The sequence below is a fragment of the Pleurodeles waltl genome, chromosome 6 (assembly GCF_031143425.1).
Source record: "Pleurodeles waltl isolate 20211129_DDA chromosome 6, aPleWal1.hap1.20221129, whole genome shotgun sequence".
NCBI lineage: Eukaryota > Metazoa > Chordata > Amphibia > Caudata > Salamandridae > Pleurodeles > Pleurodeles waltl.
In genome coordinates, this window is record NC_090445.1 from 1,248,408,699 (window position 1) to 1,248,434,863 (window position 26,165).

The window sequence follows — 26,165 nt, forward strand, 5'->3', positions numbered from 1 at the left end:
AAGGCAAGACCTACTAGCTTTGCTAATGCTTGTTTCAGTTGTGTTACAACTACACATCTGTAGATTTTACATCTTTCCTCTGTGTTAGGTTCTTCTCTGCTTAGCTGATGTGATCAATCTACAGTGAACCAAGTACACCGTTGAGGAATGTTTATCACCTCACGTTAGAAAGAACCTTTTTTTGTAGCCCTGCACAACATCAGTCAATAAATACTTGAAGGAGTGTCTATAGTTTTAGGTTACGAATAGCCCCTAAAGAAAGGATCCATAGGCACAGTGGTAATTTAGAAGCCCATTTTGGTTCTTTACAATATCACACACAAGAATTGCACTAAGAAAAAGATACTAAGTAAGAAAGTATTTCTTTCACCAGTCAGATCCTGTTGCTTAGCACATCTAAAATAACTACACTGAATATTGATAAAACAATAAAATTAACGTTTCTACCATAGTTAAAATGTCATCAACCAACTTAACATCTTACACATATTTCTAATTGCTATTCGTGGAGAGAACGGAGTAGTGCAACTTGCATCTATAGTTTCTTGGGCAAAATCATCGCACTGCATACCTCTTTACAGCATAGCACTGTAGTTATCAGTAGTCAGGAGCAGGTCTTCCCTGAAGAGAAAAACACACACCAACAGTAGCTTCTATCCTCCAGACATGGCACTTTATCAGCTCTCAGGGTAGAACAGAATGCAGAAGCATCACAGAAGTCTGAAGATCTTCTGGCAGTATCTTAGGGGTGAAGGAACTTTGCTGACAAGTGGTCAGTTATGAGATGGGAATTTCTGACAATCTTAGGAATGTCTGGCATAACCAATGTGCATTAATGTTCAAATCTTAAACACATTTTTGTAAACAAATAAATTAATTATCGGTCAATCCAGACTATACTTTTTATTATTATCTGACTTTGATATAGAAATAACAAGGCACTTGTTCCAGATTATCTAAGGTGTCTTATTTAATGTCATTGTCCGAATGGCTTGACAATTTCACAGGTACTTGGAAAGATGAGGGCAGGCGACATCTGCATCAAAGGCAGACATGTCAATGATTAGGCAGACATAGAGAAGATGGAGGCTTGGCATGCTCAAGTTGAAATCTGGGCTTAGGGACTTCGTCGAAGTGTGAAACGAGTGTTTAATGTGAAAGGCTCTTCTGTATTTGACTTGGATGGTTAAAAATTACTGTTGTACTTTTGGGCAACATGTCACTGAAAGCCTAACAATTAGTTGAGTGGCTGGCGGTGACTCCCATTACCCACAGAGTTCAAGGTATAGGATTTTTCTTTTTTACTTTAACTGATGGTGAGAGGAACAAACAAAGTTCTATGTAAAGAGCGCGGTCATAAAAGCTAACTGTTCAGCAGATAGTCATACAAAAAATTGAGTATGCACTCAAGTTTGCTTATTGGTCCAATAAGTAGCCAAGTTAATTTATTAGCTTTTTGAGCCAGCAGACCTTCAACGACATGCGCTATCTCATTCAGATATAAGCTCATAAACTGCAGTTGACTGTGTATGTAGCGTTGTCTAAAATGCAAGATGCCTATAAAATGAAATTGCTTCTCATTTTTATACCAATTCTTGTAGGAAATGCTTTGGAGAAGGCTGGAGGGAAGGAATTCCTGGAAGCTGTAAAGGAGCTACGCAAGTCCCATGGGTCCCTTGAGGTTTCTGAAGGTAAGGTTAAGTGGTATGCAAGGACTTTGGGCGTGATTTTGAGTTTCGTGGAGAGGATGCTTCGTTGCAACTGTGACTGACTACCCTCTTCTCAAACCTTCAGTCTGCCCACCTGATTTACAAGTAAGAGTATCTTGATGACAAGCTTACTACGGCTCTGCTGCTGACATAGGGCTCCCACGACCTGAGCGAGAACAGGTCATTGGGGTTTTGACGGTTTGCCCACCTGATGTAGAGTGGTGGTGGGGGGGGGGGGAAATCCATATACTAAATGCTAGTGGAATCTGAAATGGTGCACCCAACCAAGGTGCTTAGGGTAGTTAGCTGGGGAAAGGTGAAAACACCAGAGGTCAGTACAGCATGTGTTCCCAGCGACCAGATGCAGAGGGGATACCTACCCAGTTGCCCCATCGGCTAACATAGGAAGTAGTGGTTGGAGTTTGTGTGTTTCAGGACCCTTTCCAGCAGACCCCGGGGAAACCAGCAGAGTAGTGGAAGGTTGGAGAGTGCCCCCACCCCAGGATACCCAAAAGACAGGAGTTGCTACACCAGGGACCAGGATGCAGAGGGGAGAAGGTACTCTCACTGAAGTCAATGGAAGCCTCGGATTGTCCAGCTGCTGTCAAGACCTGTGGACCAGGCCGGTCGAACTCTCGGACCGATTCCAGGCGTGGAGGATCGGACGAGAAGGGGGGCATTCTAGCACCCTTGGAGGTGCTCAGGTGGCAATGCTCACCCTCCTAGAGATGAAGTTCCTGTACGTCAGTGGACGACAAAGTCCAGCTGTGGAGTCCAGGATCTGCAGAAGGTCCGAGAGTTCACCTACGAGCTGTCAGTCGCAGGATTGCAGGAGGGTCAGTGACCAGCTAGACCACCAACAAGCACTGGCAAACGCAGGCAGGAGCTGAAGATGTATTTGCAGAGGTTTGGGGACCAGCAAGGTCCAAAGGACTTTACCCTTGACAGGGAGTCAGGGCTGGCTCTCAGCACGCAAGAAGACTAGCAGAAGTCATTGGAGCCCCCAGGAGTGACCCACAGGTGATGGACACGGAGTCACAATGAGGTCTCAGCAGCACAACAAACCAGAAGTCCCAGTTGCAGGAGTTGTTGGCCAAGGGTTTATCTTCGAGTTGCAGAATGCTGGAGGCCTGGATTTCTTGGCGCTTAAAGATCTCCTGGAGAAAGAGGCAAGTAAGCCTTGACAACAGTCATGGTGCACAGGGGTTCTAGTCCGGAGGCAGGAGTAGGGGCCCACAGTCTCCCAAGTTTGTCAGAAGACAAGCAGGACCCAGAGGAGACCGCAGACGAACCAGATGTGATGCAGGGCCTTTTGATGTCCATGGGACAGCAGACCCTACTGGTCGGTCAACGTTGTCTTGAGGTGCCTGCAGTTGCAGGGGAGTGACTCATTCACTCCAAGGGAGGTTCCTTCGTGCTTCCAGGTGCAAACAGTCTTTGTGACCCTGGAGGATGCATAGCCTTGGGTGTTGCTGAATTCGTGCAGGACCTGGAGAACCAGTATTGCAGTTGGAGCCTTCCCACCGGAAGCAAAATTGTTTTGGTTCCAAAAGCAGAGAAGCAGCGGTTCCAGAGGCCAGGAGCAGAATATGTGGTGCAGAGTTCTTGTAGATCCTTGCTTGACGAATCTGAGGACCCGCTCTGTGAGGAGCCCTTAAGTAACCCTGAAAGGGGCAAGTGACTCACCTATCAGAGGGGGTCCGGGATGTCATCTACCTGGCCTAGCCAGTCAGATGCTCCCAGGGGCCTCTGCACTTCCTATTTTCAAGATAACAGAATCAAGTAGCCACCTGGCAGAGCTCTGTGTACCTCCCTTTGGGAGGAGCCGGACGGGGGGGGGGCGGGAAGCAGTCATGCCCCTGTCTTTTATGCAGTTTCACGCCAGGGGTTCCAGTAGTGATGCAAACCAGATTATCCAAAGAGGGCACCAAATGTGCCCTTCAAAACTGTTTGGTAGTGCGCAGAGGCCACCCCACCCCAGCCCTTAGACACCTAGTACACGGGGGGGGGAAGTGGTCACACCTCTCCCTTGCAGGTAATCCTTTTGTCTGCCTTCTGGTTGAGCAGGGCTCACCATCATGGGGCAGAACAGTGTCTGGAGTCTGCAGCAGTGTGGGCTGGTGGCTAGAACCCGTAAGGCTGCACTGGGGAATCCTCTAAGGAACCCCCAAGAGTACAGGAGATCATGCAACTAGCAGGCAACTTGGAATCAATGTAGTTGTATGATTCCAACATGTTTGACACCAAACATGCCTAGGTTTGGGGCAGCCATTATGTAGTTGGACCACTCTTGTTGACCAGCGTCCACTACATACCTTAAGATGGCTCCCCCCCCACACTTACAAAGCCCAAGGAATGGAGTTTGGGGTTTGTAGGGGTACCCTGCTCATGCAAAGGTACCCTCACACTTGGGTCATGCACCCTGCACTTGGGCTGAAGGGCCTACCAGAGGGGTGACTTGGATATAAGGAAAACCTTTCATCTTAAGTGAAAGGTGCATGCACCATTTTGCACAGAGCCCCAATGGTAAAATACTTTCTTGAAGGACTTAAGGTGTATCTCCCAGTCATGAACCCCTCTCCTCCATGGGAACTCAACATTGACCTTTCCAAGTTAATGGTCTCCATGTGAGTCAATACATAAAGCCATTTTGCAACAGCTCACCTGGAAAGCAACTTTTGTGGTAGCTATAACTTAAACCCGTAAGGTAAGTGAAATTCAAGCTCTGTTCTAGCTACCATACAGTTTTTCACACCAGTAGGGTGGTTATGAAGACTCGTATCAGTTTTCTACAAAAGGCAGTCTAAGCGTTCCACATCAATCAAACTATCTCTCCATCTAATTTCTTCGCTAAATCCCCCCCCCCCCCTCCTTGACTCCAGCTGAAAGGTGGACTACATTTACTGGATGTTTAAAGAGTGTTGAAATTCTACTTCAACAAGACCAAGAGTATTGGAAAATCGTATTACCCTGTTAACTACGGTCCAGTGCAGACAGGTTTAGCCTCATCTAAACAGTTCATTTCAAAATTGATTGTTTCACATATGCTGCTTTCTTAACAGGTAGCTAAGTAGTCATTACCTGCATGACCTAGTGTGCACTCTTCTTGGTAAAAATCTACTACTGCAACTCTATTAAGAAATGTACCAATTTCTGAGTTCTGTAAATTAGCTACCTGGAAATCTACCCAAAACTTTACTAGGCATTGCTGCATCGAGGAATCTTTGTTTAAATATTGGAGATTTAAATCCACTTGTTATGGGATGGGCTTGCTATTCTTGTCAGTGTTTGACTATTGATGAGGATGCCCTGGAAGAGAAGGATACATTGCTTACCTGTAATCCTAGTGCTCTTCCAGGGGAACCCTCTTTAAAGTCCTAAGCAATCCACCCAGCTCCCCGGACTGAGGCCATTACAGCTCTCAAGAAGTTCTGTATGCAGAATGCTTTCGTTTTATTGTTTAAAAAAAAAAAGACCTGGCTTGACTGTCACTGATGGGGCATGATGGGATACGGGGGTACTGTTAGGTTCTTAAAGACCAAGCTTACACTTTGAATGCAGCCTATTGGTTAACAATGCCTCATATTCACTTTCATTTTGCTGTAAAATAAAGGTTTGTAGAAGGCTTCCCATAGTACGCTTTTTGTATTGATTGTTATGATCTTAAAAGAAAATGTAATCTGGCCATTTATTTTTTTTTTTTTTACCATTTCAATGGGGGGTGGGGGGTGTGTGTGTGTGTATATATATGTGTTCGATGGCATGTGTAGCTGCAGATACACATGCTGTGCATATCCCGCCATCTAGTGTTGGGCTCTGAGTGTTACAAGTTGTTTTTCTTCGAAGAAGTCTTTTCGAGTCACGAGATCGAGGGACTCCTCCCCTTTCGGCTCCATTGCACATGGGCGTTGACTCCATCTTAGATTGTTTTCTTTCTGCCATCGGGTTTGGACGTGTTCCTCTTCGCTTCGTGTTTCGGTTCGGAAAGTTAGTTAAATCTCTGAAAATTTGATGGTATTGTTTGCGTTTGGTATCGGGTTAGCTATAGCAGATCGACACCGAATAAAAGAAGAGCTCTGGTAGCCCTTCGGGGCTTCTATCCCCCTTGCACAGATCAGCAGTTGGTCTGTAATTTGTGTTTGTCCCCCGAACACAAAGAAGATACTTGCGAGGCCTGTTGGGCATTTCGGTCGAAGAAGACGCTACGGGACCGAAGAGCTCGAAGGCGTCAAATGGCATCGACGCCGTTAGGACAACACGACGTCGAAGAAGAGGAGACTTTCTCCATTGCCGACTCGGACGAGGCCGAAAGTGAGCAGCTGACGAAAACAATGAGTAAACCTGCCCGGGCCAAAACTCACGCCAAAATAATGAAGGCCCAGGGGACGCCGCTGCTGGCAGGCCACGGCTTAACCCGTAAACTCGGTGACCAACCATCGGCACCGGAAAAGGGCACACACGTGTCTAAGTCATCCGACTCCGGTCGAGATACTGGCACAGAGTATACTCTGCACCGAGATACTGGCTCTGACCAAACTCGACACCGAGATACTGGCTCCGAGCAAAGTCGGCACCGAGAGATCGGCACCCCGAAACCGAAAAAGGTGGCTTCGGAGCCGAAAAAGACTGTGGAAAATTTTTGGGGCCGAAACACCCATCATTAGAGCCGAAACAAAGTTCTTATTCCGAAGAACAAGGCCTTTCAGCACAACTACAAGGCCATAAATTTAAACAGGAATTAGAGATTGGGGAGCCAGACTATACACAAAGAAGGCTCCATATTCAAAAAGATACAGGGAAAATAAGAACTCTTCCCCCTATTAAAATGAAAAGGAAACTTGCTTTCCAAGACACAGAGAAACGACCAAAAGCAAAGGTGGCGAAAGAAAAAACTCCACCACATTTTTCGCCACAACCATCGCCACAGCACTCACCGCAACTGTCCCCAATTGCAACACCCCCTATGATGCAATCTCCAACGCACACAGGAATGACCCAGATGCATGGGATCTATATGATGCACCAGTATCTGACAATAGTCCAGACTGCTACCCGGCAAGACTGTCACCTCCTGAAGACAGTACTGCTTACATGCAGGTGGTGTCCAGAGCAGCTACTTTTCACAATGTAGCACTGCATGCTGAACCTATTGAGGATGACTTTTTATTTAATACTTTGGCAGACTCTGGTACAGGCTGTGTGTTGACGACAATGTTACCAGGGATGTTAAAACACGCGAAACAAGTGTTTCAAGACCCCGTCAAAGGCAGAGCCATTCCACCTAGGGTGGAAAAAAAGTACAAGCCTCCCCCTACGGACCCTGTGTACATCACGCAACAACTAACACCTGACTCAGTGGTAGTAGGCGCAGCATGCAAAAGGGCAAACTCACAGACTTCTGGGGATGCACCACCACCTGACAAAGACAAGTCGAAAGTTTGATTCAGCGGGGAAAAGAGTTGCAGCACAGGCAGTGGTGCATTGCCAATTCACAGGCTTTATTGCAAGATATGACAGGGCTCATTGGGATGAAATGCAGCATTTTATTGAACATCTTCCCAAGGAGTTTCAAAAGTGTGCACAGCAAGGGGTGGAGGAGGGCCAAAGTATATCCAACAACCAGATACGATCGGCAATTGACGCAGCGGACACAGCTGCCAGAACTGTGAATACAGCGGTCACTATTTGGAGAAAATTTGCAAGAAATAAGACTTGTGGGTCCTAGCCATTATCCAACATGGTTATTGCATAGAATTCCTACAATTACCACCAAATGTGCCTCCAACAACACACATGTCCAAACAGCACTTGGACCTATTACAACTAGAAGTCCAAGCGTTGTTACAAAAAGAGGCAATAGAACTGGTACCAAACCATCAGAAAGGAACAGGTGTTTACTCCCTGTATTTTCTAATACCAAAAAAGGACAAAACACTGAGACCCATATTAGATCTCAGATCACTTTCACATGGTGACACTTCAAGACATGATTCCCTTGCACAAACAACAAAACTACATGTCCACATTAGACCTCAAGGATGATTACATCCATATACCCATACATCCTTCCCACAGGAAATACTTCAGGTTTGTAATCCAAGGAGTACATTAACAATTCAAAGTGTTACCATTCGGGATAACAACAGCACCAAGGGTATTTACAAAATGTCTTGCAGTAGTAGCGGCACATATCAGAAGACAGCAAATACACGTATTCCCGTATCTAGACGATTGGTTAATCAAAACCAACACTCAGAAACAGTGTCTTCAACACACAAAATGTGTCATAGAAACCCTTCACAAACTCGGGTTCTCAATAAACTACCAAAAATCACACTTCCAGCCATGTCAAATACAACAATACTTAGGAGCAACAATCAACACAAAAAAAGGGATTGCCACTCCAAGTCCACAAAGGGTACAAGCATTCCAAAACATAGTACAACGCATGCACCCAAACGAAAAATATCAAGTGAAATTAGTGATGAAGCTACTAGGCATGATGTCCTCGTGCATAGCCATTGTCCCAAACGCAAGATTACACATGCGGCCCTTACAACAGTGCCTAGCAACACAATGAACACAAGCACAGGGTCAACTTCAAGATCTAGTGTTAAGAGACCGCCAAACACACACCTCGCTTCAATGGTGGAATCCTATAAATGTAAACCAAGGGTGGCCTTTCCAAGACCCAGTGCCTCAATACGTGATCACAACAGATGCTTCCATGGTACGGTGGGGAGCACACCTCAACCAACACAGCATTCAGGGACAATGGAACACTCAGCAAAAACAGCTTCATATAAATCAACTAGAACTACTAGCAGTGTTTCTAGCGTTGAAAGCATTTCAACCAGTAATAGCCCACAAACACATTCTTGTCAAAACAGACATGACAACAATGTACTACTTAAACAGGGAGGGACACATTCATCACAACTGTGTCTCTTAGCACAGAAGATTTGGCATTGGGCGATTCACATTCGCCTAATAGCGCAATACATCCCAGGGATTCAAAACCAGTTGGCCGGCAATCTCAGTCGAGATCACCAACAAATCCACAAATGGAAAATTCATCCCCAGATACTACAAACCTACTTCCAAAACTGGGGAACACCGCAAATGGACCTATTTGCAACAAAAGAAAACGCAAAATGCCAACACTTTGCATCCAGGTATCCACAGCCTCACTCCAAGGGCAATGCGTTATGGATGAGTTGGTCAGGGATATTTGCTTACGCATTTCCCCCTCTCCCACTCCTTCCGTATCTAGTAAACAAATTACGCATTCAACTTCACTATTTAGAATCCCAGTCATAAAAGCATTTATGGAGGGGCTAAAAAGGATCATTCCACCAACAACACCACCATTTGAACCCATGCACTCTTGTGAGATGCAATACTTAACCTGGAAAGTAGCCTTCCTAATAGCTATCACATCTCTCAGAAGAGTAAACGAAATACAAGCCTTTACCATACAGGAACCCTTTATACAAATACACAAACATAGTGGTTCTCCGCACTAATCCAACATTTTTGCCAAAGGTCATTTCACAGTTCCACTTAAATCAAACAGTAGAACTCCCAGTGTTCTTTCCAGAACCAGACTCTAGCTGAAAGAGCATTACATACATTAGACATCAAAAGGGCACTAATGTACTACATTGATAGAACCAAACAATTTCGCAAAACAGAACAATTGTTTGTAGCTTTCCAACAACCTCGTGCAGGAAATCCAATATCCAAACAAGGCATTGCCAGATGGATAGTTAAGTGTATTCAAACCTGTTATGATAAAGCAAAGAGAGAACTGCCTATTACACCAAAGGCACACTCCACTAGAAAGAAAGGTGCCACCATGGCCTTTCTAGGAAATATGCCAATGATCGAAATCTGTAAGGCAGCCACATGGTCTACGCCTCATACATTCACTAAACATTACTGTGTGGATGTGTTAACAACGCAACAAGTCACAGCAGGACAGGCAGTATTACGAACATTATTTCAAACAACTTCAACTCCTACAGGCTAAACCACCGCTTTTGGGGAGATAACTGCTTACTAGTCTATGCACAGTATGTGTATCTGCAGCTATACATGCCATTGAACGGAAAATGTCACTTACCCAGTGTACATCTGTTCGTGGCATGAGACGCTGCAGATTCACATGCGCCCTCCCACCTCCCCGGGAGCCTATAGCCGTTATCAGTTGATAAAATAAAAATAAACTTGTACATTTGTAAACTTGTAAATATAACACTTTTAGTCACATTATGTACATACATACTTACTCCATTGCATGGGCACTATTACTATATACACAACTCCTACCTCTCCCTCTGCGGGGAAAACAATCTAAGATGGAGTCGACGCCCATGCGCAATGGAGCCGAAAGGGGAGGAGTCCCTCGATCTTGTGACTCGAAAAGACTTCTTCGAAGAAAAACAACTTGTAACACTCAGAGCCCAACACTAGATGGCGGGATATGCACAGCATGTGAATCTGCAGCGTCTCATGCCACGAACAGATGTACACTGGGTAAGTGACATTTTCCATATATATATATATATATATATATGTGTGTGTGTGTAGCTGCAGATACACATGCTGTGCACTGTTCCTGCCATCTAGTGTTGGGCTCGGAGTGTTACAAGTTGTTTTTCTTCGAAGAAGTATTTTCGAGTCACGGGACCGAGTGACTCCTCCCTTTCGGCTCCATTGCATATGGGCATCGACTCAATCTTAGATTTGTTTTCTTCCCGCCATCAGGTTCAGACGTGTTCCTCTTCGCTCCGTTATTCGAATTGGAAAAAGACTAGATTTCACCGAAAAGCGTCTGTTGTTTTCGATTGGGAAGCATCTTGCATCGACACCGGCGAAACACAGCTTCAGTGGCCCTTCGGGGCTCCCGCGCTCAACTGGGGCCTGGTCGGCCCGACTGCAGAAGACGTCGAAGCCTAATGGACCGGACCCCTTTCTGTTTCTGCCCACAGTGCCACGCCAAGTATCCATATACAGACCAACATCGGGTCTGTAATCTGTGCTCGTCACCGGAGCACAGGGAAGATATTTGCGAGGCCTGCAAGTGCTTTCGTTCGAAGAAGACCTTGAGGGATCGGAGGGCGAGGCGGATGCAGATGGCGTCAAAGTTCAGAACACTTCGACATCGAAGAGGAGGAGATGGCTATCTCCATCCAAGGATCGGACTCGGACGACTCCGACGCAGACCAACCGCCCACAGCAGGCCAACACATTAGTACGCCTGCCCCGACCCAAAACCACATTCATCCTAAGAAGCATAAGGCCTCGGACGCCGCTGCCGGAAGGCCATGGCTCGACCCATAAAAAATTAAGCTGTGACCAAGTCACATCTTCAACACCGAAAAAGGCCAAAATCGTGCCGAAGTCTTCAGACTCGAGCCGCTAATCCGTCAACGAAAAAACTTGGCCTTGACTCTTCGAGTCGACGAAGCCTTGAAAAAGTCTTTCGAATCAGACGCCTTCCATCAGTATGGGCATTTCAGGGCCAAAAACACCAGCTTCGGAGCTGAAAAAAGCCTTGTACACAGAGGAACATGGACTCTAAACAACTAAAGGAGAGGCACAGATTTGAGGAGGAACTTCAAATGGAAGTTTGATGAAACACAGGCAATGATACAGATCCATAAGGATACTGGGAAGATCCAAACTGCCCCTCCTCTCAAATTAAAAAGAGAACTTGCTTTCCAGGGATGATCAGAGACTGTACAGGAAAAGGCTAAAGTGCCCAGGGAAAAATCGCCCACTCGCCATTTTTAACCAGAACTTTCTCCTCCACATTCACCACAAAGAACAGTCACCTCTTGCCACGCCCACTGCAGTCACCCACACACACTATGCAGTTGCAAGACGATGCAGACCCCTGGGACCTCTACGATCCCCCTGTGTCGGACAATAGCCCTGAGTGCTACCCTTCAAAACCCTCTCCACCTGAGGATAGCACCTCCTACACCCACGTCTTGGCCAGGGCTGCTGCATTCCATAACATAAGCATGCATTCAGAGCCATTGGAGGACGATTTTCTCATTAATACTTTGTCCACAAAGCATGCTTCCTTTGTTAGATTGTTTTCCCGCAGGAGGGTGAAGAAATGTGTGTGTGTGTGTGTGTGTGTGTGTGTATATATATATATATATATAATATGTATGTATATGTTCGGTGGCATGTGTAGCTGCAGATACACATGCTATGCACATCCCGCCATCTGGTGTTGGGCTCGGAGTGTTACAAGTTGTTTTTCTTCGAAGAAGTCTTTTCGAGTCACAAGATCGAGGGACTCCTCCCATTTCGGCTCCATTGCGCATGGGCGTCGACTCCATCTTAGATTGTTTTTTTTTTTTCCGCCATCGGGTTCGGACGTGTTCCTTTTCGCTCTGTGTTTTGGGTCGGAAAGTTAGTTAGAATCTCGGAAAAATCGTCGGTATTTGTTTGCGTTCGGTATCTGGTTAGTTATAACAGATCGACGCCGACTTTTGAAGAGCTCTGGTGGCCCTTCTGGGTTTTTTCGATCCCCCTGCGGGGCCTGGTCGGCCCGGCCACGTGTTTCTTCAAGGCTGATGGAACGGACCCCATTCCGCTTCTGCCCAAAATGTCATTAGTATCCATATACAGATCAGCATCTGGTCTGTAACTTGTGTCTGTCTCCAGAGCACAAGGAGGATACCTGTGAAGCCTGTCGAGCGTTTCGGTCGAGGAAGACCTTTAAGAGACCGAAGAGCAAGAAGACTGCAGATGGCGTCGGCGCCGACAGGACAAGGGCGTTTCGAAGAGGAAGAAGAAAGCTTCTCCATCCATGAATCGGACGAGCTCGATCCCGAAGAAACGCCGAAAACCGTGAGTAAGACGTCAAAACATAACTCATGAGAAGACAACAAAAGCCCAGGGGACGCCACCGCCAACAGGCCATGGCTTAACCCGAAAAATAGGTGACCGATCATCGGCACCGAAGAAGGGCATGCATGTGGCGAAGTCATCCGACTCCGGTCGAGATACCGCCACACAGCTATCTCGGGCCCGAGACAGCGGCTCCGATCAGATTCGGCACCGAGACAGTGGCACTGAAATGGTTCGGCACCGAGACACCACGACGCCGAAAATAAAGAAGGTTGCCTCGGAGCCCAAAAAGGCGACCGAAAAGATTTCGATTCCGAAACATCCAGCCTCTGGACCGAAAACTGGTTCCTACACAGAGGAACAGGGATTGTCCTCCCAGATGCAAGGACATAAGTTCGTAGAGGAACTTCAATCTGTTGAGCCAGACTACACTCAAAAAAGGCTCCACATTCAAAAAGACACAGGGAAGATAAGCACTCTTCCCCCAATTAAAATGAAAAGAAGACTTGCCTTTCAAGAAAAGGACAAGCAGCCACAGGCAAAGGTGGCAAGACGAACAACTCCTCCACCATCAATGCACACATCACCGGTAGCCACTCCACCACTGATGCAATCCCCGACTCATACTGCAATGAGTCAAGATGATCCTGATGCATGGGACCTTTATGATGCTCCTGTATCAGATAACAGCCCAGACTGTTACCCTACGAGGCCGTCGCCACCTGAAGACAGTACATCCTACACGTGGAAAAACCAATGGCGTATTGCCAATTCACAAGCACTTTTGGCAAGATACGATAGAGCTCGTTGGGACGAAATGCAGCATTTCATAGAACACTTACCCAAAGAGTTCCAGAAAAGGGCACAACAAGTGGTAGAAGAAGGACAAAGTATCTCCAATAATCAGATACGGTCATCAATGGACGCATCAGATACAGCTGCAAGGACAGTAAATACTGCAATAACAATAAGGAGACACGCATGGTTGCGTATGTCAGGATTCAAGCCGGAAATACAACAAGCCGTGTTGAATAGGCCCTTTAATGAACAGCAGTTGTTTGGGCCGGAAGTCGACACTGCTATTGAAAAACTCAAAAAAGATACTGATACCGCAAAAGCCATGGGCGCACTCTACTCCCCACAAAGCAGAGGCACATTTCGCAAGACCCCATTTAGGGGAGGGTTTCGAGGTCAACCTACGGAGGCCACAACCTCACAAGCAAGGCCCACTTATCAAGGCCAATACCAGCTGGGAAGTTTTCGGGGGCAATATAGAGGGGCACAATTCCAAAAAAAATAGAGGGAAGTTCCAAAACCCCTCAAAACAAACAGTGACTTCCAAGTCACACATCCCCAACACAACACCTGTGGGGGGGAGACTAAGACTATTTTACAAACATTGGGAGCAGATAACAACAGACACTTGGGTACTGGCAATTATCCAGCATGGTTATTGCATAGAATTTCTCAAATTCCCTCCAAAAGTACCACCGAAAACACACTATGTCAAAAGAACATATAAATCTTCTAGGACTAGAAGTTCAGGCATTACTACTAAAAGAATCAATAGAATTAGTACCAGAACACCAGAAAGGAACAGGAGTTTACTCTCTCTACTTTCTCATACCCAAAAAAGACAAGACTCTGAGACCTATATTAGATCTCCGAACATTAAATACCTACATCAAATCAGATCACTTTCACATGGTGACATTACAAGACGTAATCCCACTACTCAAACAACAAGACTACATGACAACACTAGACCTAAAGGATGCATATTTCCATATGCCGATACATCCTTCACTCAGAAAGTACTTAAGGTTTGTATTCCAAGGGATACATTACCAATTCAAGGTGTTGCCATTCGGAATAACAACTGCGCCAAGAGTTTTTACAACGTGCCTAGCAGTCGTAGCTGCACATATCAGAAGGCAGCAAATACATGTGTTCCCGTACCTAGACGATTGGTTAATCAAAACCAACACGCTAGAACATTGTTCACAACACACAGAGTATGTCATAGAAACCCTCCACAAACTAGGTTTCACAATCAACTACACAGTCACACCTTCTGCCGTGTCAAACACAGCAATACTTGGGGGCGACAATCAACACAGCAAAAGGGATTGCCACTCCAAGTCCACAAAGAGTTCAGGCATTTCACAATGTAATACAGGCCATGTATCCAAATCAAAAAATACAAGTCAAAATGGTGATGAAACTCTTAGGCATGATGTCCTCATGCATAGCCATTGTCCCAAACGCAAGGTTGCACATGCGGCCCTTACAACAGTGCCTCGCATCACAGTGGTCACAGGCACAGGGTCAAATTCTAGATCTGGTGTTGGTAGAGCACCAAACATACACCTCGCTTCAATGGTGGAACAGTATAAATTTAAACCAAGGGTGGCCTTTCCAAGACCCAGTGCCACAATATGTAATAACAGATGCCTCCATGATAGGGTGGGGAGCACACCTCAATCAATACAGCATCCAAGGACAATGGGACACTCACCAAAAACAGTTTCACATAAATCACTTAGAACTATTGGCAGTATTTCTAGCGCTGAAAGCATTTCAACCCATAATAAGCTACAAACACATTCTTGTCAAAACAGACAACATGACAACGATGTATTACCTAAACAAACAGGGAGGCACACACTCAGCACAGTTGTGTCTCCTGGCACAGAAAATACGGCATTGGGCGATTCACAACCACATTCGCCTAATAGCACAATTTATTCCAGGAATTCAGAACCAGCTAGCAGACCATCTTTCTCGTGATCACCAACAGATCCACGAATGGGAGATTCACCCCCAAATACTGAATACTTACTTCCAGAGTTGGGGAACACCACAAATAGATCTATTTGCAACAAAGGAAAATGCAAAATGCCAAAACTTCGCATCCAGGTACCCGCAAGATCAGTCTTAGGGCAATGCGTTATGGATGAGTTGGTCAGGGATATTTGCTTACGCTTTTCCCCCTCTCCCGCTCCTTCCATATCTAGTAAACAAGCTGAGTCAAAACAAACTCCAACTTATACTAATAGCACCAACATGGGCAAGGCAACCTTGGTACACAACACTACTAGACCTCTCAGTAGTGCCTCATGTCAAACTACCAAAAATACCAGATCTGTTAAGGCAACACAAACAACAGATCAGACACCCAAATCCAGCATTGCTGAATCTAGCAATCTGGCTCCTGAAGTCCTAGAGTTCGGACATTTAGACCTTACACAAGAATGTATGGAGGTCATAAAACAAGCTAGGAAACATACGTATTCACTCCATTGCATGGGCACTATTACTAGCATATACAACTCCTACCTCACCCTCTGCGGGGGAAAACAATCTAAGATGGAGTCGACGCCCATGCGCAATGGAGCCGAAATGGGAGGAGTCCCTCGATCTCGTGACTCGAAAAGACTTCTTCAAAGAAAAACAACTTGTAACACTCCGAGCCCAACACCAGATGGCGGGATGTGCACAGCATGTGTGTGTGTGTGTGTGTGTGTGTGTGTGTGTGTGTGTGTATATATATATATATATATATATATATATATATATATATATATATATATATATATATATAGTCCTGCCATCTAGTGTTTGGCTTGGAGGGCTCCATTGCGCATGGGCATAGACTCCATGTTAGATTGTTTTCTTTCCGCCATCAGGTTCGGACTTGTTTCTTTTCGCTCCGGTAGTTTGAGGCGGAAAAGTTCTGAAAACTCTTTCGTCTGTATTGTTTCGATCGCGTATCATCTCTCATCGACACTTCGGTACCGGTGGATCCAGCTTCTTTACTCGCCCTTCGGGGCCCCAGCACCCAACTCTGGCCTGGTCGGGCCGACCCCATGGAAGCCTTATGGACTGGACCCCATTTCGATTTTGTCCTCTGTGCCACGCCAAGTTCCCATATACAGATTAACATCTCGTCTGTAATCTGTCTATCTCCAGACCATCGAGAGGATACTTGTTAGGCCTACCGATCCTTCCGCTCAAAGAAGACTCTGATACAGAAGAGCACGAAGGTTGGAAATGGTGTTGAAGCACTGAACGTCTCGATGTGGAGGAAGAGGAGATTATGCACACCAGTCTCCGTCCGAGGGTCCGATTCCGAGCAAGAGTCTGAGGAGGACAGCACGTGAGTACGCCTGCCCCTGTCCAATCTGTGCCCAAACACAAGGCCTCTGGAACGCCACTGCCAGAAGGCCATGGCTCCGCCTGCAAAAAGACTTTCGGTGACCAGGCAACAACTTTGGCACTGAGAAAGGCCACGTCACCTAAGGCTTTGGACTCTAGCCGAAGCACAGGCTCCGAAACAGGCAAACACCGACCCATCTTGTCGAAGCCTCAAAAATCCCTATCTGAGCAGAGGCCAACATCCACTCCCGCCCTTTCGCTCCCGAGAGAACCAGCTTCAGAGCCGAAAAGACCCATCTACACAGAGGTGCATGGACTTTCGAAACAACTTAAAGAAAGCCATAGATTTTTGGAGGAACTCACACAAATGGAGGAAATTGATGAAAGGCTGGCCAGAATTCATATTCATAAAGACACTGGCAAGATTATAACTGCACCTCCTCTGAAGACTGAGGAAGCTAGCCTTTCAAGGACAATTGGACACTGATCAGCAACCAGCTAAAGTGCCAAGGACTAAGCAAAAATCTCCACCTCCACAATTTTCACCTCATCAGTCTACTTCTCATTCTCCTCACCTGATTGTCTCTCCACCTAATACTCCTACACCTGCACAGTCTCCTGTACACTCTGCAGATTCACAACATGACAATGTCGACCCATGGGATCTCTATGATCCAGATCCCATTTCCGATAATAGTCCAGACTGCTATCCTTCCAAACCATCACCACCAGAAGATAGCAATGGATACACTGAAGTTCTGGCTAGGGCGGCGGCATACCACAACGTCGCCATGCACACTGAGCCTTTTGAGGATGATTTTCTCTTTAATACATTATCCTCCACTCGCACTACTTACCAGTCCCCTCCCATGCTTCCTGGCATCCACCTCACAATCCAAATCATTTTACAAGCCTCGGTACCAACGAGGTGGGTTTAGAGGAAATTATAAAGGCCAGTGCCCCAGAGGTGGGGGAAATTAGCCAGCAAAACAAGCCTCACAGACCAAACAGTGACTTGCTCCACAACCTCCCTCATCACACTTCACCTGTGGGAGGAAGACTGCAAATGTTCCACAAAAATTGGTTACCCATTACAACAGACAACTGGGTATTGTCTATTAGCCATGGTTACTGCATAGAATTGGCACAAATTCCCCCAGATATACTTCAAAAACCACCCAAACTCTCCTCCCAACACATCTCCATGTTGAAAGAAGAAGTACAGTCACTGTTACTCAAACAAGCCATAGAGCTTGTTCCACAACATCAGATATGAACAGGGGGTTTACTTCCTGTACTTCCTTATTCCCCAAAAAGATGGAACCTTGAGACTAGAATACTAGATCTCAGAACTCTCCATCTTTACATCCTATCCGAAAACGTTTACATGGTAACACTACAGGATGTAGTCCCACTGCTACAACAAGATTTCATGGCAACATTAGACCTCAAGGATGCGTATTTTCACATACCCATCCATCCAGCGCACAGAAAATATCTTGGGTTTGTAATACAGGGAAAACATTACCAGTTCAAAGTGTTACTCTTCCCGATAACAACAGCTCCCAGAATATTTACAGAATGCCTTGCAGTAGTTGCAGCCTACCTAAGAAGGCAACACATCCATGTCTTTCCATATCTCGACGATTGGCTAATAAAATCCAACAGTCATACACAGCGCCAAAACCATACACATTATGTAATCCAAACCCTACCCCCACTAGGGTTCTTTATAAACTACCAACCGGCGCAAATTCAACAGTATCAGACCCAAGTCCACGAAGAGTCCAAACATTCCACAATGCATTGGCACAAATTCAGTCAAACCAACAGTACACAGTCAAATTTGCCATGAAACTGTTGGGCATGATAGCATCATGCATCGCCATTGTCCCAAATGCAAGATTAAATATGCAGCCCTTACAACAGTGCCTTGCAAAACAATGGTCACAGGCACACGGTCAACTTCAAGATCTAGTGTTGATAGACCGCCAAACACACATCGCTTCAGTGGTGGAATTCCACAAATTTAAACAAAGGGCAGCCATTTCAAGACCCTGTGCCTCAAACCACACTTACAACAGATGCATCAATGATTTGATGGGGAGCACACCTCAGCAATCACAACATTCAAGGACAATGGGACACCAAACACAAACCAATTCACATAAATCACCTGGAATTGCTAGCCGTATTCCTAGCACTCAAAGCCTTTCAACCTTTTCTTGTTCACAAACACATTCTCATCAAAACAGACAACCTGACTACAATGTATTACCTAAACAAACAAGGAGGGACCCACACATCGCAACTGTCCCTTCTAGCACAAAAGATTTGGCATTGGGCAATACACAACATTCAGCTAGTAGCACAATACATTCCAGGGATACACACTCAATTAGCAGATGTTCTCAGCCAAGATTATCAACAAACACATGAGTGGGAAATTCATCCCCAAGTGCTTCAGACATACTTTCATCACTGGGGAACACCAGACATAGACCTATTCGCCACCAGCGAAAACGCGAAATGCCAAAGTTTCGCATCCAGGTTCCCACACCCTCTGTCCAAGAGCAATGCACTATGGATAAACGTATCAGGGATATTTACTTACGCTATCACCACCCCCACCCCCCGCTCGTTACATTTCTAGTCAACAAACTGCGTCAAAACAAACTCAAGCTCATACTTATAGCCCAAAATTTCTACCAAAGGTGATATCACTGTTTCATATCACAGTGGAACTCCCAGTCTTCTTCCCACAGCCAGACTCTGTAGCAGAAAAAGCACTGCATACATTGGACATTAAAAGAGCTATAATGTAATACATTGATAGAACTAAATCATTTAGGAAAACCAAACAGTTATTTGTGGCGTTTCAAAAACCACATACTGGTAATACTATCTCAAAACAATGACTAGCTAGATGGATGGTAAAATGCATCCAAACATGTTACCTAAAAGCCAAAGGGTAGCTATTAGTAACAGCAAAAGCACGTTCCACCAGGAAAAAAAGGAGCAACAATGGCTTTTTTAGGAAATATACCAATGACCGAAATTTGTAAACCAGCCACTTGTTCAACACCACATACATTTACCAAGCATTGCTGTGTAGATGTGTTAGCAACACAAGAAGCCGCAGTAGGACAGGCTGTAGTAAGAACACTATTTCAAACAACTTCGGCTCCTACACGCTGACCACCGCTTATGGGAGGGAAAACTGCTTTGTAGTTCATGCATAGCATGTGTATCTGCATCTACACATGCCATCTAACGGAAAATGTCACTTACCCAGTGTACATATGTCCGTGGCATGTTCCGCTGCAGATTCACATGCGCCCTCCCGCCTTCCCGGGAGCCCTTAGCCGTTTAAGTTAAAACATTCATTTGTACACGTGTGTGTGTGTATGTGTGTGTGTGTGTGTGTGTGTGTGTGTATATATATATATCTATTCCATTTGCATGGACATCTCTTTTCTTCATACTCTAACATTCCTACCTTACCCTCTGCGGGAAAACAATCTAACATAGAGTCGATGCCTATGCGCAATGGAGCAGAAGTGGAGGAGTCACTCGATCCCGTGACTCGAAGGCTTCTTCGAAGAAAAAGAACTTGTAACACTCCGAGCTCAATACTAGATGGCAGGACTATGCATAGCATGTGAATCTGCAGCGGAACATGCCACGAACAGATGTCCACTGGGTGAGTAACATTTTCCGTTCAATGGCATGTGTAGCTGCAGATTCACATGCTTTGCGTAGACTGAAAAGCAGTCCCTCCCAAAATAACTGGTAGCTAGTCTGTAGGAGTTGGAGTAATTTGAAATAGCGTTTTAAGCACTGCTTGACTGACATTTGCTTGTTGGCAAGAGAACACAGCCACACAGTAGTGTTTATTGTGTGGGGTGTGGACCATGTGGCTTACCCTCCTAAGGGAAAACAATTTAACAAGGACTCTATGCCCATGCGCACTATCACCGAGAGGTGGAGTCACTCGATCTCATGACTTGAAAAAGCAAAAAGCTTCTTCGAAGAAAAATAACTTGTAACACTCCGAGCCCAACACTAGATGGCGGACTTATGCCAAGCATGTGAATCTGCAGCACTACATGCCACAGAGGTCTACTTGGTGGGTAACATTTTCCATATATATATATATATATATATATATACGTGTGTGTATATATATATATAAAATAATGTGTTTGCTTACTAAGTGTGCGGAGGACCCCACACATAGGCAGGACTAGTCAGTGGCTATGACTTTGGTGAGGATTCCCCTGGAAGAGAACTAGGATATTACAGTTAAACAATTTATCCTTTTCTGATGATGAATATGCTTTCATTTTTGATCATCAGCTGCCCTCAGTCAGGCGAATGGACTGGCGGCCAAATTTGTCATTCACTGTCACATTCCACAATGGGGATCAGACAAATGTGAAGAACAACTAGAGAAGACCGTCAAAAACTGCTTGACAGCTGCTGAAGATAAAAAGCTGAAGTCTGTGGCTTTCCCTACCTTCCCAAGTGGCAGGTAAGTTGTTCTAAAAATACTTCCTTCTACAGAACGGTTTTTATTTGCAGCCAGATGTTTGTGAACTTTAGAGCTGTCACAGATCTGCATAGACTTTTGTTTAGGTTTTGCATCCTTTTACTCTTAATGTGTGAGTTCAGTTATAACTGGAACAAATCGCCTTGAGACCCTCGTTTTTTGTCCTCTTTTTGTGCCGGATTCTTTCAGCAGCTCAGATATGTATGGGACCTTCTTTAGATGAAGGGTCTTGTATTTTAGTCATCCAATTTTAAATGTGCTACTTGCATCGGTCGTTGATCAGTAGGTGCTGTGGATGAACTCTTTGGTAGAAGACCCTGCAGCATAGTGCAGAACTACATTGATTGGATGAGCAAGGGTAGCTTTGTCAAAATTATAACTAAGAGCTATGCAGAGCAGGGATTTCCGATCTTAGATAGGTTAACTGTATTTACAAAACAAGAGCACCCTTCCACATGCGTCATCTCACACAGACCCAATGACCCTAGACTCCAGATTCTCCAAGTTCAGGGTTCACTCCTTTTCCTTTACACAAGGTTGGATATCCTCACTATGGGGCACAATAACTTAGGGAAACTACACTTCAAGGCCCCTCAGGGTTCTGCATCAGCTGTCCTTTACCTGGTCTGTTTCTTCCCATTCCGCTGATTGCACAGGCAACTTGGCGCACTTCACGACTGGTTGGACAGACTAGCAAGACACGTGTAGAAGCACCCGTCCCCTCCTGATTCACACTGTTATAGCTCATCCTGAATTTGCTGCATATTCTACTAGACATGCTAGCCTTTCCCAAGACAGCTTGCATTAGCCCATTGTCAACCCACGGTTGGCAGGCCCAGCGTACTGTCCTTAATGCAGATGCCGACATAACAGATCCTAGGAGTCAGACACTGAGCGTAGCCATAACAGGCTTTCACATGAGGTAGCTTCCTTGGAACCATACTCCCTGAAATGCCACTTATGCTCCACCTGCCTAGCACAAGTATGCCCTCTCCAGTGCTTTTTTTCTGATAATGGATGAGAGCCGTCAGACTTTTTCCATTTTGTTTATTTCCTTGTGTTCCTTACATTCATCTTGCAAACAGGATGTATACATTGAAAACATTCACAGTAACATATGTATTAGCAAAAACCACTTGTTGCTTATGTTACCCATTGTTTGGTTCACACCTCCAAAATCTACACTGGCTTCTGGTTCAGAAGAGCTGCCAGTTCAAGCTCCTCACCCACACGTTCAAGGCCTTGCATGATTTGGGACCTGCCCACTTCAACCACTGCCTTAGATTCCACAACCCCCAAACAACGTCTGCTCTGTCTCCCTTGCGCTGGCTCACACACCCTGAAAACAATGCAGCAGAGAAGGAGGAACACTCCTTCCCAACTCTACAGGAGTTCCATAGGAAACTGAAAACCTGGCTGTTTGCCCAAGACCCTAGAACCTGCCAGCGCCTGGACACCCTCAGGAGTTACCGGTTGCACTCTACAAGTCGACTGATCGATTGACCGTGTTCTTTTGCCTTAAACCCCTAAATAAACTGTACCAAAGCAAAAAATAAATCCGCCTTAAACCCAGGTGAACCTGGGCAATTTTAGTTAATTATGAACAGTGGTTCTCATTGTTATCATTTGTCTAAAATGTCAATGAATGACACTTTAATTAGTAAATCTGATGGCCAATACATTTAGCATTTCACAAAGACTTTTCTCCAAAGATGTTATCTAATAGTCCATGTCCAAACACGTGCAATTTGTTCTCTGTGAAAGAATAATATAACAGCCAGAAGTAGTCTGAAAGAAGTGACTGTTTGAAAATTCCTGTGTGTTTATAAGCAGTCAGTCAGCGGTTACGAGGAGATTCTTCAAGAGGAGAATACGCCTGGGACTCAGCAGAGGTTTAGAAGACCAAGTGACATCCCCAGGGTCATGCCACTGCCTGTGCAATTTCAAGATGCCCACTCCCCTATATATACAGGAAGGCTTTTCTTTCCTTGCATAACTGGATACGGATTACCATTTTGCAAGGCTGTAGGAAGCTGGCTCTTTTTATAGTATTGTAGAGTCCGGAGGTTCCTTTACTAGTGGACAGAGGTTTGCTCTAGCAATCCCAATGTGCTCTTAGGGGAAGTGTGGTTGAGCAGCCTTAGGCTTATCAAAGAGGAGTGTTGGACATTTCCCATAGGCACACAGTCTATAAATGAGACACACAGCTCAATAATGAGAGCCACACCAACATACAAAGACAACCATTTGCACTGCATTAGGTCTCACATTTTCTTGAGTTAGCGCTATCGCCATTGTAAATTCATAATGAGACTTTTCTTGCCACATAAATTGGTCAACCCTGCCTCATAATTTCATCTTTTCCTGCCATATAATTTAAGTGGCCCAGCATTTAACTAAAGCACTTCCATTTACCTTCTTCCTCTGTCTTAGAACATATACAATTATCATCATATAAACGTCTATCAGAAATAAACATTTGGCGTTAGAGTGTAATGCTCAAAACACCATAACACAAATATAATTTGGGATGGATTGGAGGGTGTGTACTGACACATTTCCTGCAGACACAGAAAAGGAAAACCACTTTGATGCTTCAGGTCCTGACAAGTAATTTGTGCCGTCCACATACAGACAGGGAAAAAGAGGTTTTTGTAGTAAATGTGAATTGATAGACAAAGATAAGAAAAACGCCATAGAAAGAAAGATCTTAAACAAAAAAAAAAAAGTGAAAGGACACATAGTCAAGACAGAGCAGGTACAAAAGGCAGAATGAAAGTAAGGGGAAAAAATAGTGAAAGAAAAAACACCTGCTGAAGAAAAAGAGGAATAAAACAAGGAAATACCCAAGTTTTTGTGAGTTTGAAAGAGGAGGTGGGAAGAGGGAAAATATAATAAAATAAATAAGCAGAGGAGTAGAAATTGACAAAGCCAAGAGTGAAACTGTTAATATGAGGATTTTAAGACCTGGAAAGAGAAAAGTGGGGGAGAGTAAACAGAATAAAGGAAAGAGCGGAATGAGAGGTGAAATGGATCCTCCCAAATAAAGATGGCAGCTAAGAATAGATTTAATTGGCTCCTCCACATTCTCAAACAGAAGTCAGATTGTGGAACAGCAGGGGGCACTGCAACACAGGCGTTGCATTAGTAATTAGTATAGTTGTATGTGAACCCCAATACAGCAATATTGGTGCACTTCAGATCAGTATGGGGTTTTGTAGGCAGAGCTGTGTCTTGGCCCTGTGCTGGAATAACAAAGGCAGTGGGGGAGGAATGAGAAACTGAGTGCATTGTAATTCCTGGTATTGGAATATTGGGGTGCTGTAGGTTAGGGTTCAGTTGAACTGACAGTTGTATGTGGGCTGCAGTACTGGAATAGTAACAAGCACACAAGGTCAGAAGTGAGGTATGTTGAGCTATGTGTGGAACCTAGTGCTGGCATGCCAGTGCCTCACAGCGTTAGCCTGGAGGTTCCCTGGTGAAGCTGCGAGTGGGGCCCAATATGGGAGTGGCATGGCCTCTGAACCACATGAGCGAGGAGTCCTGAAGGGCATGTGTATGACCCTTTTTGCTGAGAAAAAAATGTGCTCTGAATGTTCGAATTGATGGATTCTGCTGGAGTGGTTCCCGTTAACCGTGGTGTTGGATGTTAGACTTGTGGTGCACTGGCTGAGCTGTGTTTTGCTCTTTTGGGTCCAGTACTGGCTTGGTAGTGGGACTAAACATTAGAATTGAGCTGCTGTAATGGAACTGTATGCAAGTGGGATCCCGGTATAGGAAAAGAAGTGACCTCTCCAGGGTAGAACTGATGTGCACTGATGGATTGGCGCCCTAGGTGCTAGTACTGGAACAGCAGAGTGCACGGATTGTAAGAACTGAGGTGCTCTGGCAGACAGCTTGTGTGTGGTTCTGGCACTGGCAAGGCTGAGGGCTTAGAGTGTGTGAACTGAGGTGCACTGATGGAGCTGCACCCGAGGTCCATGTAATGGAACAGCAGAGTGTACTGACTGCAAGAACTGAGGTGCCTTGGCAAACCACTTGTGTGGGGTTCTGGCATGGGTGTACGGCTGAGGGGCTTAGGCCAACAACGTGTGGGGTTGTGGCACTGGCACAGCTGAGGGCTTGTGTGTGTACTGAGGTGCACTGATGGAGCTGTGAGTGGGGTCCCAGTAAGGAGCAGAAGTGGGCATTGTCTCAAAGGATTGCGGAGCCCTTGTAGAGCTAGGTGAGGGTCCCAGCACTGGAACAGCAGTGGGCACGAAGTGCTTGGAAGGAGGTGCTTTAGCAGAGTTGCATGTGGGTAGCAGAGCTGGAAGAGCAGGGACACCATACAAAGCTTTCCTAGGTGACTTCAGGTTACATCTGGGTGCAGGGCCTTCTAGATGGGGAATCTTCCTTTTATTCTTGTTGGGACAAAAGTGGAGGTAGCAGCTTAATTTACAACTCCACTGAAGTACTTATTAGGAAATGTCCGACACATCTGACAAAGCAGGAAATGTCAAGCAGTCACAGTTTATTCCAACGGTCATACAAACTATTTTGTGGTGTGCAGATAACACTGCTAATTTTGTTGCAGACCCTGATGTAAGGAGCTCTAGGGGGCTATGCTATATGCAATTACAAGCCACCCTCCCTTGTGCTCTGCACCAGGAGGCACAGTCGGGCAGACCAAATGTGGCCAAGATAGTCTGATTTATGGCTTTGTTTACAGCTACCTCTTTGGAGGGCCATGGGACCACAAGGACACCATTGGCCCACTTCTGCTCTGGCTAGGCATCACAGGTACAGTGGTACTTTATGGTGTCAGGTTTTGGAGGTCCAGAGTCCTCATGTCTCTTGGGGTGTCTGCAGTGAAATAACTCATCTGCTTCACT

General features: G+C 45.4%; 1 protein-coding gene across 2 annotated transcripts in view; it reads left to right on the forward strand.

Moving 5' to 3' along the window:
• MACROH2A2 (macroH2A.2 histone) overlaps positions 1-26,165 on the forward strand; it is a 95,171-nt gene that overhangs the window by 53,645 nt on the left and 15,361 nt on the right. For both annotated transcript variants that reach the window (XM_069240555.1, XM_069240556.1), the window contains exons 7-8: positions 1,602-1,691; positions 21,099-21,273. In XM_069240555.1, the coding sequence (XP_069096656.1) occupies positions 1,602-1,691; positions 21,099-21,273 (265 nt within the window). The remainder of the gene's footprint in view (positions 1-1,601; positions 1,692-21,098; positions 21,274-26,165) is intronic.